The 16056-nt window shown below is 37.2% G+C and overlaps 1 protein-coding gene across 2 annotated transcripts in view; it reads right to left on the reverse strand.

Annotated features, from left to right (window-relative positions):
* sorl1 (sortilin-related receptor, L(DLR class) A repeats containing) overlaps positions 1-16056 on the reverse strand; it is a 263409-nt gene that overhangs the window by 169272 nt on the left and 78081 nt on the right. The window contains exons 6-10 of one of the 2 annotated variants that reach the window (XM_039763937.1): positions 11852-12032; positions 10437-10535; positions 9706-9875; positions 7218-7410; positions 4568-4685 (exon numbers count right to left, since the gene is read on the reverse strand). In XM_039763937.1, coding sequence (XP_039619871.1) covers positions 4568-4685; positions 7218-7410; positions 9706-9875; positions 10437-10535; positions 11852-12032 — 761 coding nt within the window. Of the gene's footprint in view, positions 1-4567; positions 4686-7217; positions 7411-9705; positions 9876-10436; positions 10539-11851; positions 12033-16056 lie in introns of both variants that reach the window. The other variant, XM_039763936.1, reaches the window with a different exon arrangement.

The following is a 16056-nucleotide window of genomic DNA, read 5'->3' on the forward strand; positions in this document are numbered from 1 at the left end:
GATCAGTCGTAGGAACGCGCTTTATTCCGACTCTAACATTTTTGTAGCTCTGATGTGTGCATCAATGTTCTCGATATACCAGGAAATCACGCATTGACAAAAGTTCCCCTTTGCTTGGAATTGAAAGTGTGATTAAATGCGCTATTTTTTTTAACGCGTTATGGAGTACATGCATCGAAGCTTCTCAGCTGTGCTTGTGCTAAGAAAAGGAAACATTTTAAAAATAACGTAACATGATTCTGCGTTAACCGCATATTTTTTCATATGTCTCAAACCAAGGGGATGCGAGGGTAAAATGAATCGGGAAGCGCGCGTCCATACTCAGTGCATCCCCTCTCGGGAATCGAATCTCAGATGTCGGCGCTAGAGGCGAAGCCTCTACAATTGCGCCACAGCGTGTGGCTTGTCTATTTGAGAGTATGTAGATCGGGGTATATATATATATATACATATATAAATATATATACATATATAAATATATATACCCGCGTATCGCAGCAGAGAAGTAGTGTGTTAAAGAAGTTATGAAAAAGAAAAGGGAACATTTTAAAAATAACGTAACATGATTGTCAATATACAGTAATTGTTTTGTGAGTCTTATTGAGTGTTGCTGGCATCAAGGATTTGATTATCATTATTTCTTTCAATCAGGTTCGTATTTGTAGGATGTGTTGTGTTCAAGTTACATTCCGTGTTTGTAAATCGTTGTAAAGATAACAGGTTTCATTCATCGATTCGTTTCTTACTGCATCAATAAACAGCTTGTCTTCTTCTTTATCTGAGACCTGACACACTGCATGCACGGGTTTTTTTTACACTGTCTTCCTTTATCGGGACATTGACTTTTTCCACCGTGTGCTTTGTTTTCGCAGTAGCTGCACTTATGAATATGCCTGTATGTATCAGACGCTTCATATTTTTTTGCTGCCTTCTCAATTATGTAATTCGGTTTTTGTTCAGTGCTCTTTGGAACTATTGCTTTTTGTCTGTGCACTGCGTCAGTTCATGTGAGCCACTCGGTGTACATGCATCGAAGTTTCCCAGCTGTGCTTGTGCCATGTCGTGCTATGTCCATGGCTGTATTTAATGTTAGCTAAGACCCGGCACTTAAAACTTTCTCTCGCAGTTTCGCTGAGTTTGTGCCAAACACCACCCTGACCATCTCATCTTCCTCTGCATAAGCACTGATTCGTGCAGAGTGCGTGAGCCTCTGAGAAAGCATGCTCTGCCTCCACTGAAGTAGACGGCACAGTCATCAAATACTGATACACTTGTTCTAAACAACGCCCGCACTTGCCGCTGCTCTGAAACACTGCCATATCAGCTTTTACTGATGCATCCAGTTTCCTGTCATCATTCTGTGATGGCAAGTTTCTTGGCACAGATAATGCAGATGCAACAGACTGACGCATTGCAATTTCAAGTTGCTGTTCAAAGAGTTATCTGACAGACGTCAATGAAGTCTGCCCCGTCCCAGCATTCATAAGCTGTAGAGTGCAGACTCCTCCCAGTCCACTGTGCTCATTCTTAGTGGGAGCCGGGAGACTTACTGCTGCTGGTCTGTTGTTGACTGAATTAATCGGCAACCCACTACACCGTGAGCCAAAAAACCGTGCCACTTAATTATTTTCAATTATAACTCTGTTATTTCTTGATCGAATTTTACACGCTATGTATGCGAGCTTGGCCGTTCCTGGTTTCCCGGGAATGAAAAATGTCCGGGGAGCCTGGGAATGGATTCCCTAAGAAGGATGGTTATTTGAATACATATACAGTGGTACCTCGGTATACGTCTGCTTTGGAATAAGTCCAACTTGGTATACGTCCTGTTTAGAGGCGAAATATTTTGCTTGGTATACGACCTTTGTTTGGAATATGACTCGTGTGCTAGAACACCACATGTGGTATACCGGGCGCGCGCCTTCAAAAAAAAAAGGGCCAAGTTTTAACCTGTACAGTAATCCCTCGCTTATCACACTTCGACTTTCGCAGCTTCACTCTATCGTGGATTTTATATGAAAGCATAACTAAATATATCACGCAGATTTTTTGCTGCTTCGCGGGTTCTGCGGACAATGTGTCTTTTTACTTCCTGTACATGCTTCCTCAGTTGGTTTGCCCAGGTGATTTCATACAAGGGACGCTATTGGCGGATGACTGAGAAGCTAACCAATCAGAGCACGCAGTCAAGTTCCTGCGTGCTGAATGCAGTGTTAACCAGGAAGTCTCGTCTCGCTCATTCAGCATCAACGTGTTTCGCTGTGTAAAAAGTTAACTTTTGTGCTCTTTTGTGTTTATCTTTATGCATAGTCAAGCCCTTCATTATGGCTCCAAAACGATCTGCTACTGCTTCAGGGGCCGTGCCCAAGTGCAAACGGAAGATGTTAACGATTGCCGAAAAGGTAAATGTTTTGGATTTTTTGAAGGCTACGATTCTTTTCATTTAAAAAGTAGGAAAGGAATAACAGATCTACGGCCGCAGTGTCCTTTTAACCAGGGTGCAAAACGAGTTGTAAGTGGATGTAATAAGGCAGTAGTCTGGATGGAATCTACTTTAGGGATTTGGATTGAAGACTGCCAGAAGAAGAACAATGGCAGTGCTTCACAACCGCCTGAAGAGGCTCCTTTGGAAGAGCTGTAACGCTCTCCTTTGTTGTGCAGTAAAATTAAACTCATTGTTATCGGACAAGTCATTTTCATTTATTTCATCTAATTGCTTTTGTATTTATGTATTTTAGTATTAAGCAGTGTTTAAATTATTTTATACAACCCCATCAATGTATAATATGCCAATAACAATAGGATTTTTTTTTCATGGGAACGAATTAATCATTTTCCCATTATTTCTTATGGGAAAAATTTGTTTGGTATAAGTCCTGTTTGGTATAAGTCCAAGGATCTGGAACGGATTAAGGACGTATACCAAGGTACCACTGTATATCTATAACAGCACTAGTAAGGATATGATAGGATAAATTATGCAGTTGCAGTTTTGTGCAGTTTTTTTCTTTAGCCCAATGACAGATCCACTGAAAAGGATTTAAACAAAAAAACAAAAAAAACCACACAAATACTCCAGATATACCCATTGGGAGAAAACATGGAGAAAACCGCTACTCAGGAGCTGGCAAACACATAACTGATCATGATGCCTTACATGTACCAAGATGGCAACTTCTGAAGAAAAGAAAAAAAAAAGAAGTCTCAGAGACGGTATGCAGTACAAACATGAAAGCTAGTAACCTCTGGGAGAAAATAGTGGGAGAAAATAGTGAGAAAACTACACAAAGTTTATAGGAGGTACAGAATACAATACACCCCTAGCTCAAGATATATTGTTTCCTAATAAAATGTTCTCTCAAAACCAGCTGGGGACGCACAGAACACCACTTAAGTGGGAGAGTGAGAGAATATTTAGAGCTGTATTCTGGTGTTAAAGTATTACAGCCGGACCAGAACAGTCCTCAATGTAAAAACTCCAGTTACCATGATCAGATTTAAGTTTTAACAGATCCTGTGTAAGCACAGAAGACACGTGTGGAGTTCCCTGTGGAGCTGTAGAAGCTTCACATTTCTCAGGACAGGAAATGTTTTTTTTTGCTCAATAGCCTGTTACTGCTCTACAAATGCAGTATAATTCTGATACTTCTAGAACCACAGGATCAGCCAAGAGATGCATTAACTAAAAACAAAAATCTACAGGGTGTAGATGCAAAAGATGTGACCAGTCAATAAATGGCAGTTTAGAAAAGCCTTTATCACATTGTTAATAGAAAAACAATAAGAAAGGGATGTAGATCGAGTGCTAGAGTCTCCCCAATCTTCTTAGTATTACATATTATATACACACATGCACATATGCAAACCAAGAAACACTCAAAAGGTTTTGCAACACTTTTTTTCCATTGCTGCTTCCTAACTAACTGCAGTCATGTTTCTACATAAACTCTTTCAGCTTCAACAGTTTTGAACCAGGGAGAAACAAGAACATTAACTATATCTCCATCTTCTACCAGTCTGAATCTTGCATTCACATTAACTTTTTCAATAATTTCAATAATCTTTTTGTTACTCCTACACATTTACTCATGATTGACATTTCCAAGTGCTCCAGATGGAGATGGAGATGGAAACCTCAGGGAGTAAATTCTGAACTATAGCGCAGACAGAAGAAAACACAAAATAAAAGGTTTATAATTGATTCTTGATTTTTTTAAATTTATGTGTGGTCATACCTTGTTGTGTTGGGAGGGTTTCAGAAGCATTTTATATGATGACAAACTCAACTTTCTGCAACTTATTAAGAGCAGGAATGCACAAATTGGAGTAAACGGTTTGAATGCATAATAACTTCTACCAGAATTTGCCCCACTCTGAAGCTACGTATTTACCACTTGCTCTCTGTAAAGTTCTGGCTAGGATTTTCAAAATTTTCTTCTCACTGTTCAATAGCCATAAAATTTTAGGAGGAACTTTTGCCATTTTTTGCACCTTTAAGTGCCTCACCAGCTTACACAATTTAATGGAGAATTCTAAACATTTCATTTATATCATAAACATATTGTACCTGTGGCTAGGATGAGACCAGGTGCAGATTCCTTTGATAGTATAGGTACCCTTCTAAGTTGGATATTCAGCAGCTGACTCCAGTGCTGGGCCAAGTGCAGTGAGCATCCTTTCGAGAGCTATTGAAAGCATAAACATATATGACGATATGTCTGATGTAAAAAGAAAAGTATAATAAGGCACATACAACACATTATTTATTAAAGAGCATCTGTAAAAAGCCAAATTTTCCCCTGGGCACAAATACTGTTCATTTGTTCTACCGATCTAAACAATTAAACATACCATACATTTTCAAAGAATTAAAATATGTGTTTTATATAGTCGTCTAAAGACTGAGAGCTGAGTGGGTGGGTTTTATTTCCTTAGATACCCAATGTTATGGAAAAAATATACTGTTATGAGATAAATGTGGAACTTCACAATTATTTACTAACTACTATACTTGCAAAGACTAGCTATTTTAGATTACAAAAAAACTTGGATATTTCTCTGATTTGTGCTTGCAGTTGGCTTCAAAGTGAATCATTTGGACTTTTTAAATAGATTAAAAATTACATTTCCTACTACTCTCTAGACATTCTATGACCTTTCATTAACTTTTGATTTCTGAAGAATAATAAAAATATTAATATAACAGACCCTGACCCTATCTAAGCAGCATGTGCACAAGACAGAAATCAAAAGTAGTCAGTATACTCTAAAATGGTTATGATTTAGAACTGCCCCAAGTAGAACATCACTGTGATCTCATAACAAAATCGGATTTTGCAGAAACACTTTCACAGCAGACAATGAGAAAACTGTGTCAGCTTCACATGGACAGTGACTGCACACAAGACTCAAACCCAGGAATATGAAATTCATGAAGCAGCAACTCTAAACACTGTGTCAAATTTGTGAAGAAAATACATACACTGAGAAATTTTATATATCTGATACTAGCTGATTACCCAGTGGCTTCGTTCACTGAGTGCAAGGGAAAAAAATAAAATGTAGTATATAAATTATTAAATAGTAAAACATTAACATTTAAGAAGTAAAGATACATTGAGCACTACTGGAGTGCTTTAGGGTAAAGTACATTTTAAAGGCACTATAACACAACAGGTAAGTAGTACTAACAGAACTTAAATGTATTTGGATCATCTCTCGGTAGGAGATCCCTTGTGAAAGGCGCTACATGACCGCTGTGGTATAGAAATAACATTTTGTATGTGATCCTCCAAATTTCTGCCTGATAACGTTGCACTACGTGCCTGTGATTTAAGAGAAAGATTATTCTGAGAAATGTGGACGCTGCCGTTCTTGTGCTTAATAGGAAGAAGGTCCAAACAATTCCCAAGTCCACTACTTTACATGAAGAGGTCGGTACATCTTCTTAGATGTAAACCCTCCATGTTGTTAAAAGAATTCATCACAAAAGCAACCTTGAATGTTGCAGGGTTTTAGTGACCCAAACTCACCTTAAGGGACAGTAAGTAGTCATGCAGCGCAATTTACAAAGAGAGTCTTGCTTCGATGGCGCTGATTACACGCATTCGCAAAGATTTCCACTCTCCCAGGAGCCGACGGGGCACTTGAAGTGTCACAAACAGTGCAAGAAGAGAGGACGCTGCCCGAAACTGCGAAGCTCTCGACCCGGCCGAGGAGGCCGACATTCCGCGCCTTTTAGCGTCCACTTTGTTCTAATGACCCGTCGCCACTGAAGGCAGTCTTGTCCTCACATTGTTTACAGCTCGGCGCAGTTAAAAAGTAGAAAGACGCAAAGCTGTTTTCCTCATCTCTTCTACTATCAAGTACTGGCAATTAAAAAAAAGTTGTAATGTGGCAGTTTCCGCGACAGTGATGTGGACGAATAAATAAAACGTCTCTGTCAGAATGCGCCTACCGGTGCATGGCTCAGTGCTGGAGTCCAGAGAAGAGGGCTGTGAGAGGGCGACGCAGGGCGCACTTCTATGGAGTAGATCGGGATGTTTGTATTTAATTCTTTTCAATATCAGTAAAATAACTCTCACACAAATAATAATAATTCGTAAAGATGATATAAAAATGGCGTCCACAAACGAAGTGATTAGTTCCTATATTATAATATGTTCTGTGGTCATACATAATTTCCGTTTCACGTGGTCATACGTAATTTCCATTTTAAACACGAAAAGAATTTTTATATATATATATATATATATATATATATATATACACAGTATATAGATAAATGTTTGAAACAACTAAATTCCTGATTGATCTCCACTGCCACCTCATTCCTAAATTCTCTTCTCACATCCATTCTACATAATTTATCAATATGTAGAGAAAAAGTGAAAGGAATTTGCACAAACTTGGTTACTAGTGCACAAACTCAAATCTTAAAGTGCTTGAAGTAAATACATAAAATCACCCAATTCTACAAAACTGATTGACAAAAAACATCTTTAAATGACTTGCCATTAACAGCTATAAATTGACAATACTGTGGGCATCTTACAAGAACAGATGCCACAACAGCTATAAACAACATTGTGAAAACTGTAGTTGAACATAAACTGAAAGAAAAATAATTTGTCATGTTTTCGCACTGTGTAAGGTCCTTTATATGTACATATGAATACTATTTTCCCTTTAATCATAATGAATTGGCTAACATATACCTCACAGCTGATCGTTCCTCCAAGACTGTCATAGGCTGGTGGCTGAAGGAGCTCCCAGGTGCCTCCCTTGTCAAAAGTGATTACTGAACGCATGTTCTCCTCTGTAAAAGAGCCATTGACGAGTGTGGCAATGAACACACCCCTAAGCCCATCAACACGGTGAATGTCAGCAAACGGCTCATTAGCAAAATACCTGTAAACAGAAAAAACACAGAAAAAAAAATAGTTCACATATATACATCATAATTTTTGAAAGCCTGGAAGGAGATTTGTAAATGGATGTACAATATGCAACAAGACAGCAATGTCAGTAATATCAATTGTAATGTGACACAATTTCTATGTCCCCAGCTTCACCCAAAACTATGAGGTCTGGGTTTTGAATGTTAAGAATTTCTTTGTCTTCTCTACATTTTTATTTATTATATATGTCATTTTACATATGTAATGTACAAATAAAATTGCATACATGTTCTCCTATGTATAATGTAAATCTGGAGAGAAAAAAAATTATAAGCTAGCAACATTTCAAGACAATTTGGATGGAAGCCATTCATTTCAAGGTCAAAATTAAGCACAAATACACAGGATGATCTTTCAAATCAGGGGATCTTAACCTGAGGTCCTTGGACCCTTACATGGATGGGTTACCGTGAGGGTCAGATAAAAATGAACATTTATATTCACATGATTTTTCTTGCGCGTTAAGTTTCTCGCCAGTACTTTACTCACATATTTTTTTTCTCACAAATATAATTATCTCACCTAAGCCTAATGCGTGAGTTACATATTCATGAGAAAAATAATGCACAAGAAAAATAACAACAAAAATGTTGCACGAGAAACATTACAAGAAAAATAGAGCTCAGCATACAGCCCCTCCCCTTGTCCCAATCAATGTTTTTTGATCAGCACTTGTTTCTATCAAAACGAAAAGTCAAAATACTGTAGATTGGAGGTAAAAGGTGATATGCGTGTCACCTTGTTAAAGACCACTCCATAGTTTCATATTTTTATTCAAGACAAACTTGAGCAACCTTCTCACTGAAATAAAGTAGATAACGAGAGTGTAGATGTAGAAGTAGTAGTAGTAGTAGTAGTAGTAGTAGTAGTAGTAATGTTAGTAGAAAATGTAATGTAGAAGCACAAGAGGATTGTGTTTCATAATTATAATGAGTGGCCATTACTTTTTGCATAAAAAAGGAGTGTTTTTTCAGATTGTTTACTGTACTTCAAAGTTTAATACTTTGTGTATGTCATATATGTATGAGACAATCAAATCTCAATAAATAAAATACATTATGTTCATTGCATTCAAACTTGTGTTTATGTGAATATTTCTGGGGAAGAGGGTCCATAGCTTTCATTAGATTCTTAAAGGAGTCTGTGGCTCAAAAAAGAATCACTGTTTTAAAATAAACACATTCATGTTTGCTGTTTGTTTCCTGCCTTGCAGGCTGTGTTGGCTGGGATTGGCTCCAGCAGACCCCCGTGACCCTGTAGTTAGGATATAGCGGGTTGGATAATGGATGGATGGATATTCATATTTGTGCAATGTAAAAAATGAAGGAAAACAATATTTTCAAAAAGTCTGCATTTAAGATTCACCAAATACTCTTAATTACTAAACTGTATAGTGTAAAAATAGGTAAAGGTTAATGTCATTTCATTTCAGATATATGGAGGAAGCAGGCAAGGAAAGAGGCAGAAAAAAGCTGGGGAAATGAAAAGGTGAAAATCCAAAATGTGTGTAAAAGGAAGCCATTAGAGATAAATAAAAAAGATTCTAAAAAGGTTTGTCTGTCATTCAGTGCTGGAGAATATATAATTGAAGTTTGGATTCTTTTATTCTTTTTTGAAAGGTGCCTTTGAAACCTTGTGGAAAGAAAAAAAAATTAAAATGAGTGTGGCTGATTAGGCAAGTCAGATTTAGTCTTAATTTCCACAGTTTAGCTTTTCATACCTTGACCCTAGTTTCCAACTATATAGTAAAGGCAAAAGACTGAAACTGCAACTTCAAGGTTTAATGTTCTTCCATTTTATGTTAATGTTTATATGCACACTAGGCTTAGGAAAATTAATGCATTCATTTTTGCAAGTAATGTGCCCTGTTTAAAAGTTATTTTAAAAAAAATATTGTCTCTTTTGGGTGCTGGCAATGAGGTTAAAAAATTCTTTAGTTGCCTCACATTTTTATGCAATCTTTTTGTTCAACCCACTGAATTAAAGCTGAAAGTCTGTACTTCAACTGCATCTGAGTTGTTTCATTTAAAATTCATTGTGGTGATGTACAGAACCAAAATTAGAAAAAAGTTGTCTTTGTCCAAATATTTATGGACCTAACTGTACATATACACAGACATATACACTATATAATCTTATCATCCCATTATTATTAGAATTCTTACAAGTTAGCATTTATTTTAAGTCTACATATTAACTGACATTGTAAAAGAAGGGTTTAATACTGAACTATTTATCTTCTTACCTGACCAGAGTTTCACTGCCAGTCCCTTTTGGGCTATAGTACAACACATTCTCCAATGACAATGAGAAGCTTAAACCTTCTAAATCCGAGATGTAGAGATTTGTCACATTATTGTTATGATTGACACACACAAAAACTTGGTCTTCAGAGGCATCTGCTACATAATATTCCTAAAGACATTTAAAAATTAAAGGTTAAGAAATGAAATCAACTTCTTTTCTGGTTTCAACTTCCAGAAGCTCTGGCTACTTTTTATGTAATTTAAAGAAAGAATAAAAGATGACGAGAGATCTTTAAAATCACAGAAAAAAACTTGACAGTGATATAAAACATATATAAACAAAATTCTGACACTAAAAACTATGTCTTATCATGTAACATACCTACAGATAATTTCCTATTTTTAAGCATAGCAAAAATGTGAATTTCCCCTTGGGATTAATAAAGTATCTATCTATCTAACCTAAACATTAGTCTCATCAAAAAAGACATTACATCCAATTAATTTATCATAAATCCAATAAAAAACTGCAAGCTTGGTTTAAATGCAGTGACTATAAAGTAATATGACTGCAAATCAATAAAGAGAAATCTGACTTTTGGGATTGGATATCTATTATTCTGTCTACAAACAGGGAATGTAGAAATCATAAAGCATGCAACAACTTCAACCCAATCTGCTGTTATAAGACCCACTGAACTCATTCAACTATCTGGTCTATGGCACTCACTGAAATAGGATGCTTTGTCATAAACTGAGCTGCTTTCATTGCCTTACGGTTGTATGAAACCCAGAGTTGTATAGTTGATGGATGCTGACCTCCAATCAGCTGCTGAAAAAAAAAACAAAGAAATGAAGGCAAGTTTAGCTTAGGGTGTATGCCTCTCATACAATGTTCTCCTAAAACATGAAAAATGGGGATACGTCTATATTTAGAAAAATGTGACAATTTAAAATCATGGAAAAGGTAACTGCCATGACATTGGACTTTATGGTTCAACATACTGAGACAGTAATCTGAAAATGGCAGAAAACTTGCTGATTAAGGTAAGAGGAAGGAAACATTTTCACAAAACTAATTTAATTGGTACAAAAGATATAAAACTTTGATACATACCATATATTCCTCATATAACCACTCCTTATTTTATTCAGTGTCTCATAAATACCCTGATAAATTCATTCAAAACATAAACAACCTCTGATCTGAACAAGTATAGTACTGTAAAGGCTCACTGATCTGTAATATTTGCATTTTAATGAAACTATATGGTCAGCAAAATAATAAAAAATTAAATAATCCACTGTCACACATGTGCACATGGGAGGCAGCTTGAGACAGATTATCTCTGTTTATAATTAGACCCAAATTTGACTTAGAAGTGAAAGGTGCAAAACTGCATTTGACTTTTTTAAAATTTTAGACCAGTCCCACTTTTTTTTTTTTTTTTAAGTGATTATTTGTAATTGAGGACACAGGTGGCAAACCTGTACCAGCGGGCCATTTCTGGTCCTAGCCTCTATGACACTACTTCAAAGTTCCGGTCCCAATGATGACGTCACTACCACAACTCTCCTTTAAAGCTGCCATTTTTATGTCAAATAATTATTTCTGTCTAGGAATCAAACCTGTGCGCAATGTACATTCTTTAAAACTAATTTTACAGCCAGGAAATAATATACGGGTGTCTGCCCCAAACCTTTTTCATGTCCCCAGTCTATTCTTGGGACACCATGCTGTCTTATCTTAATACAAGAAATTAAGGAGTAACAAAACAGCCCATCACGGTAGAAACAAATAAATAAAAAGAGGCCTTGCCAAATTATGGACTAAATTCACACAGCAAAACAGAACAATGAACATAATGTATAAATTGTCCTAAAGTAATAAAGTTACTTAAAACTACACAGTGAATAACTTCCTTAAAAAAGCGCAAGATATTTTCACAAGATCATAGCATAAATAAGTACTTTTAAAATAAAGCTGTGAAAACTGCAGTAAATTCCTGTCTCATAACTTATGAAAACTGCAATTGAATATCACTCCATTATTGTTTAAGCGTATTCAGAAATACCCAATTACCCATACAGTTTTCCATACACTATACAACAATAAATCCATTAGAGCCTGAAGCATTTTCTTACCACAGTTTTGGTTGCAAACATATACTTGCCACGTAGCTGGAAGTCATTTGCCTTCTCAATAATCAGATTTCGATTTTCCTCTGTTTGAAAGAAATCTGTGCTGCTTAAAACAATTGATGAGCCAGTGGGTTCATGTCTCTCTACAAACACTGTGGTTGGCTTATCATATGGTTCTACTCCCCTGGTAAAAACACAAAAATATACATATTACTGGAAATTTTACAATATTACAAACCAATTTAACTTATGAGATCTCTGCATGATTACTATGATATAAAAATATCAAGACTGTGTATCCTAAGAACATTTTGTTATACTATTAATTTTACTAAGCTAACATGGCTAAAGATACTAGCATAACTACATCATGATCTTTGGGATGGAGAAGTTACAGTATAAAGAGTGTTGATTAGCTAATTTCACCAAAGCATTATTGCAGCGAATATGCAGTGTTTGCTGGTGACCTTGTTCATCAAATATTTTCCAGAAACTCTCCATGTGGCCAGCCATCAGGAAACCCCCATATGTTCCATGATGTTCTGCAAGGCAAGCGTGACATCACAAAGTTGTAGCAGCCTATGATGGAAGGGACAACCCCCCCATAGTACGTAAAACTAATCCCAATAATGATCTAAAAATTAACAGAAAACTTTCAAATGCATTTACACACAAAACACAAGCAGAAGGGAACTGAAAATATGTTGGTGCATTTGTGTCTTAAACGTAATGTCTTTTTATTAAGGATTTGCATGTGACCTGTATGTAACAGGTGAGCCTACCTTTTAAACATTACCCACAGTTGTTGTAAACAGGAAGGAGTGAAGAGTCCATGTGGTTTAGTGCTGCACTTATTTGGTAGGGGAAAAGCATTGTATAACATTTTTAGTCTATTAAGATTTTCAGTTATATTGCCTTTTGTTTGACTGCTCTAAGTAGGATGAAATCATTCTAGTATGCAGATCCTTAAGCTAGTCCAAGACCTTAAGAAGGAAAATGAGATCTCTCTCTCTGTAATCCAAGACAGGATCATCTATATAGACCAATTCATATTACAATAGATTAACATGTTATCAGCTATATGCTAAGTATGCTTTTGGAGATTCATACACTGTAAAGTCCATCAAAGGAATATGATCACACCTGTGATTATATTTACATTTACTTATTTGTCTTATAATCCACTCAAAACTAGTTCAATGTCTCCTTCCCCATTGACTTCAATGCATTTGGCCAAGTTCAGCGAAGTTCCCAAATATTTCTGCAATCTCCCTGAACAAGGCAAAGCAAATTTAGTGGGGCTTGCTCATCATTAGTTATAAAGTAATGTGTTGCAACGCACCATTATCTGGGCCTTTTATTATCTCTCATTTGTGTAACCTTGCAAATAAAACATCAAAATAATACAACTGGTTTACACCAATGTTCAGAGGGTTTAAGAGAAAAAGCAAGAAGTTAACAATTCATGCTCAAAAATACAGCTCTAGCTTGATGGGAATCCAATGACCAAGGTGTTTAATTTTTGATCAAATTCACAACTGAGAGAAATTGAAATTATCATGCAACCATTGATTGTTTTTTAAAAATTTACAATTAGCCAGTTCTGTACATAAAACAGAACCTTGACCCAGATAGAGAACAAGTTTGTAAGTTATTCCCAGTTTTATTTTGAGCTTCTTTAATTATTTAACACTAGAATTACCAGAGCCTACGAAAAAACTCGTAATTCCGTCCCACCTTAAACTGCTTCTTAAATCCCTTCACACCTCTCCTCCAGCGCCCTTTGTCTTCTAAATGTGCTGATAAAGAGAAGCCGGCTATTCCATCCCCCCACCAATTTAGAACGTGCACGAACTTCTCTCAGCTCATGCCTTGATTGAGTATCTGGGAGTGAAGTGGAGTTTTAGAGCGGAAATAATAGATCGTTGTTTGGAACACACGCATTTCATGTCTGTTCCGTTTCTACAGTAATCTGTGTCAACACATTGTTAAAACAGAAACTTTTTTATATTCTAGTAGTAGATGACAAAATGTAGGCATAAACTATATAATGTATGAAGCCTGAAGTCCAAATAGCAAAGAAACATTTTCACAAGAATAACACAATTGCACTTTTATTCAAACATATAACTGCAGAAACAAAAGCCGCCTTAACATGCGACATTAACACCAGTTTACTGTAACTGACTCCGTGGCTCAATAGACTCAACCCCCGCTTGGGAATCAAGGGGTCGTGGGTTCGATCCTGCCCCTCCGTTTTGAGAAGTAAACTGCTCTTGTCTTACTGTTTTACAATAAAAGCATACATTTGATTTCAGTCTGTAACAGCCAGTGCAGTTTATGATCCTTGTAAAGGTTAGCTTTTTTTTATTCACTTTTCACTCTCTCAGTCGCGTTCAGAATTAATCCATACAACCCCATCTGACACGGCTGTTTTCACTAATGGGTTCTGCACACAAACGCTGGCGAAGCTGCCTTCTTCGTATCTCACCGTCACTTGCTTTTCGTCTTATTGAGTGTTCCTGCCAGTCCCGCATGTTGCTGTATGCTTTTTCTTTTGTACTACAGGACATGCAGAGGAAAGAATGGTAAAGACCAGTAACCGGCGCTATATGCAATCATCAGACACTCCCCATCTGCCCGTGTCGTTCAAGCACAGGAACATATATTAGTGTAAAGTATAACAAAAGTGCACTTTTATTCAAGTGCACTTTTTCCATCGCTTTTCCTGTAAGAAGCAATGTACACACTTCTCTCTATGCTGTGGTTTCTATTACACACCTGAAAGAAAGAGACAATATATGTGAAAATATAATCGCACTAATGCAATATTATTTGAAAACGAACAGCGTCAGATCGGGTGTGAATTTATGCAAGAACTGGAAATTCTCTGATGCGGACCTTCCCCAGGGAAGAAAGTACAGTGTCAGGTGCTCATTCAGTGTAATAGAAACCATAAGCACAGAGAGGTGTGTACACGGCAACAAGTACACGTGTCGTAAATGTAGGAAGGACGGTCCTTGGGTGTGTGGGAACTGTTAATATTTGAATGTGATGATTTCATATAGCACGGAATGAAAATCTGCACTTCTTAGCATTGCACCATGCAAGGTGTCGTATCAATCGCCTACTGTAACTTGCTTTCTTTTTTCTTCGGTTATACAGGTAGTTTTGAATAAAAGTGCACTTGTTTTGTTTGAGAAATGAAGTGTCTGCGTGCACTTTTCGTGGCATTACACGTGTATTTTTGAGCATGCCAGTTTGAGCAGTATAAAAGTATTGAAAAGTATAACAAAACAACGGGCAGATGGGGAGTGTCTGATGATTGCATATAGCGCCGAACTTACTGCTCTTTACTATTCTCTCCTCTGCGTGCCCTCGAGTACAAAAGAAACAGAATACAGACGCGCTATAGCTCTGCGTTGTACCACGATGCATACTAACGCCCCCCCACCCAGTTCTGACACACAGACGCTGGTGAAGCTGCCTTCTTCGTATCTCACCGTCACTTGATTTTCTTTTTATTCAGTTTTATTGAGTGTTCCTGCCAGTCCCGCATGTTGCTGTATGCTGGATAGAGAGAAGTGTGTACACTGCTTCTTACAGGAAAAGCAATGGAAAAAGTGCACTTGAATAAAAGTGCACTTTTGTTATACTTTTACACTAATATATGTTCCTGTGCTTGAACGACACGGGCAGATGGGGAGTGTCTGATGATTGCATATAGCGCCGAAGTTACTGGTCTTTACCATTCTTTCCTCTGCATGTCCTGTAGTACAAAAGAAAAAGCATACAGCAACATGCGGGGACTGGCAGGAACACTCAATAAGACGAAAAGCAAGTGACGGTGCGATACGAAGAAGGCAGCTTCGCCAGCGTTGTGTGTCAGAACCGGGGTTTAGTGAAAACAGCCGTGTCAGATGGGGTTGTATGGATTGATTCTGAACGCGACTGAGAGAGTGAAAAGTGAATAAAAAAAAGCTAACCTTTACAAGGATCATAAACTGCACCGGCTGTTACAGACTGAAATCAAATGTATGCTTTTATTGTAAAACAGTAAGACAAGAGCAGTTTACTTCTCAAAACAGAGGGGCGCAGGATCGAACCCACGACCCCTTGATTCCCAAGCGGGGGTTGAGTCTATTGAGCCACGGAGTCAGTTACAGTAAACTGGTGTTAATGTCGCATGTTAAGGCGGCTTTTTGTTT

The sequence above is a fragment of the Polypterus senegalus genome, chromosome 9 (assembly GCF_016835505.1).
Source record: "Polypterus senegalus isolate Bchr_013 chromosome 9, ASM1683550v1, whole genome shotgun sequence".
Classification (NCBI taxonomy): Eukaryota; Metazoa; Chordata; class Cladistia; order Polypteriformes; family Polypteridae; genus Polypterus; species Polypterus senegalus.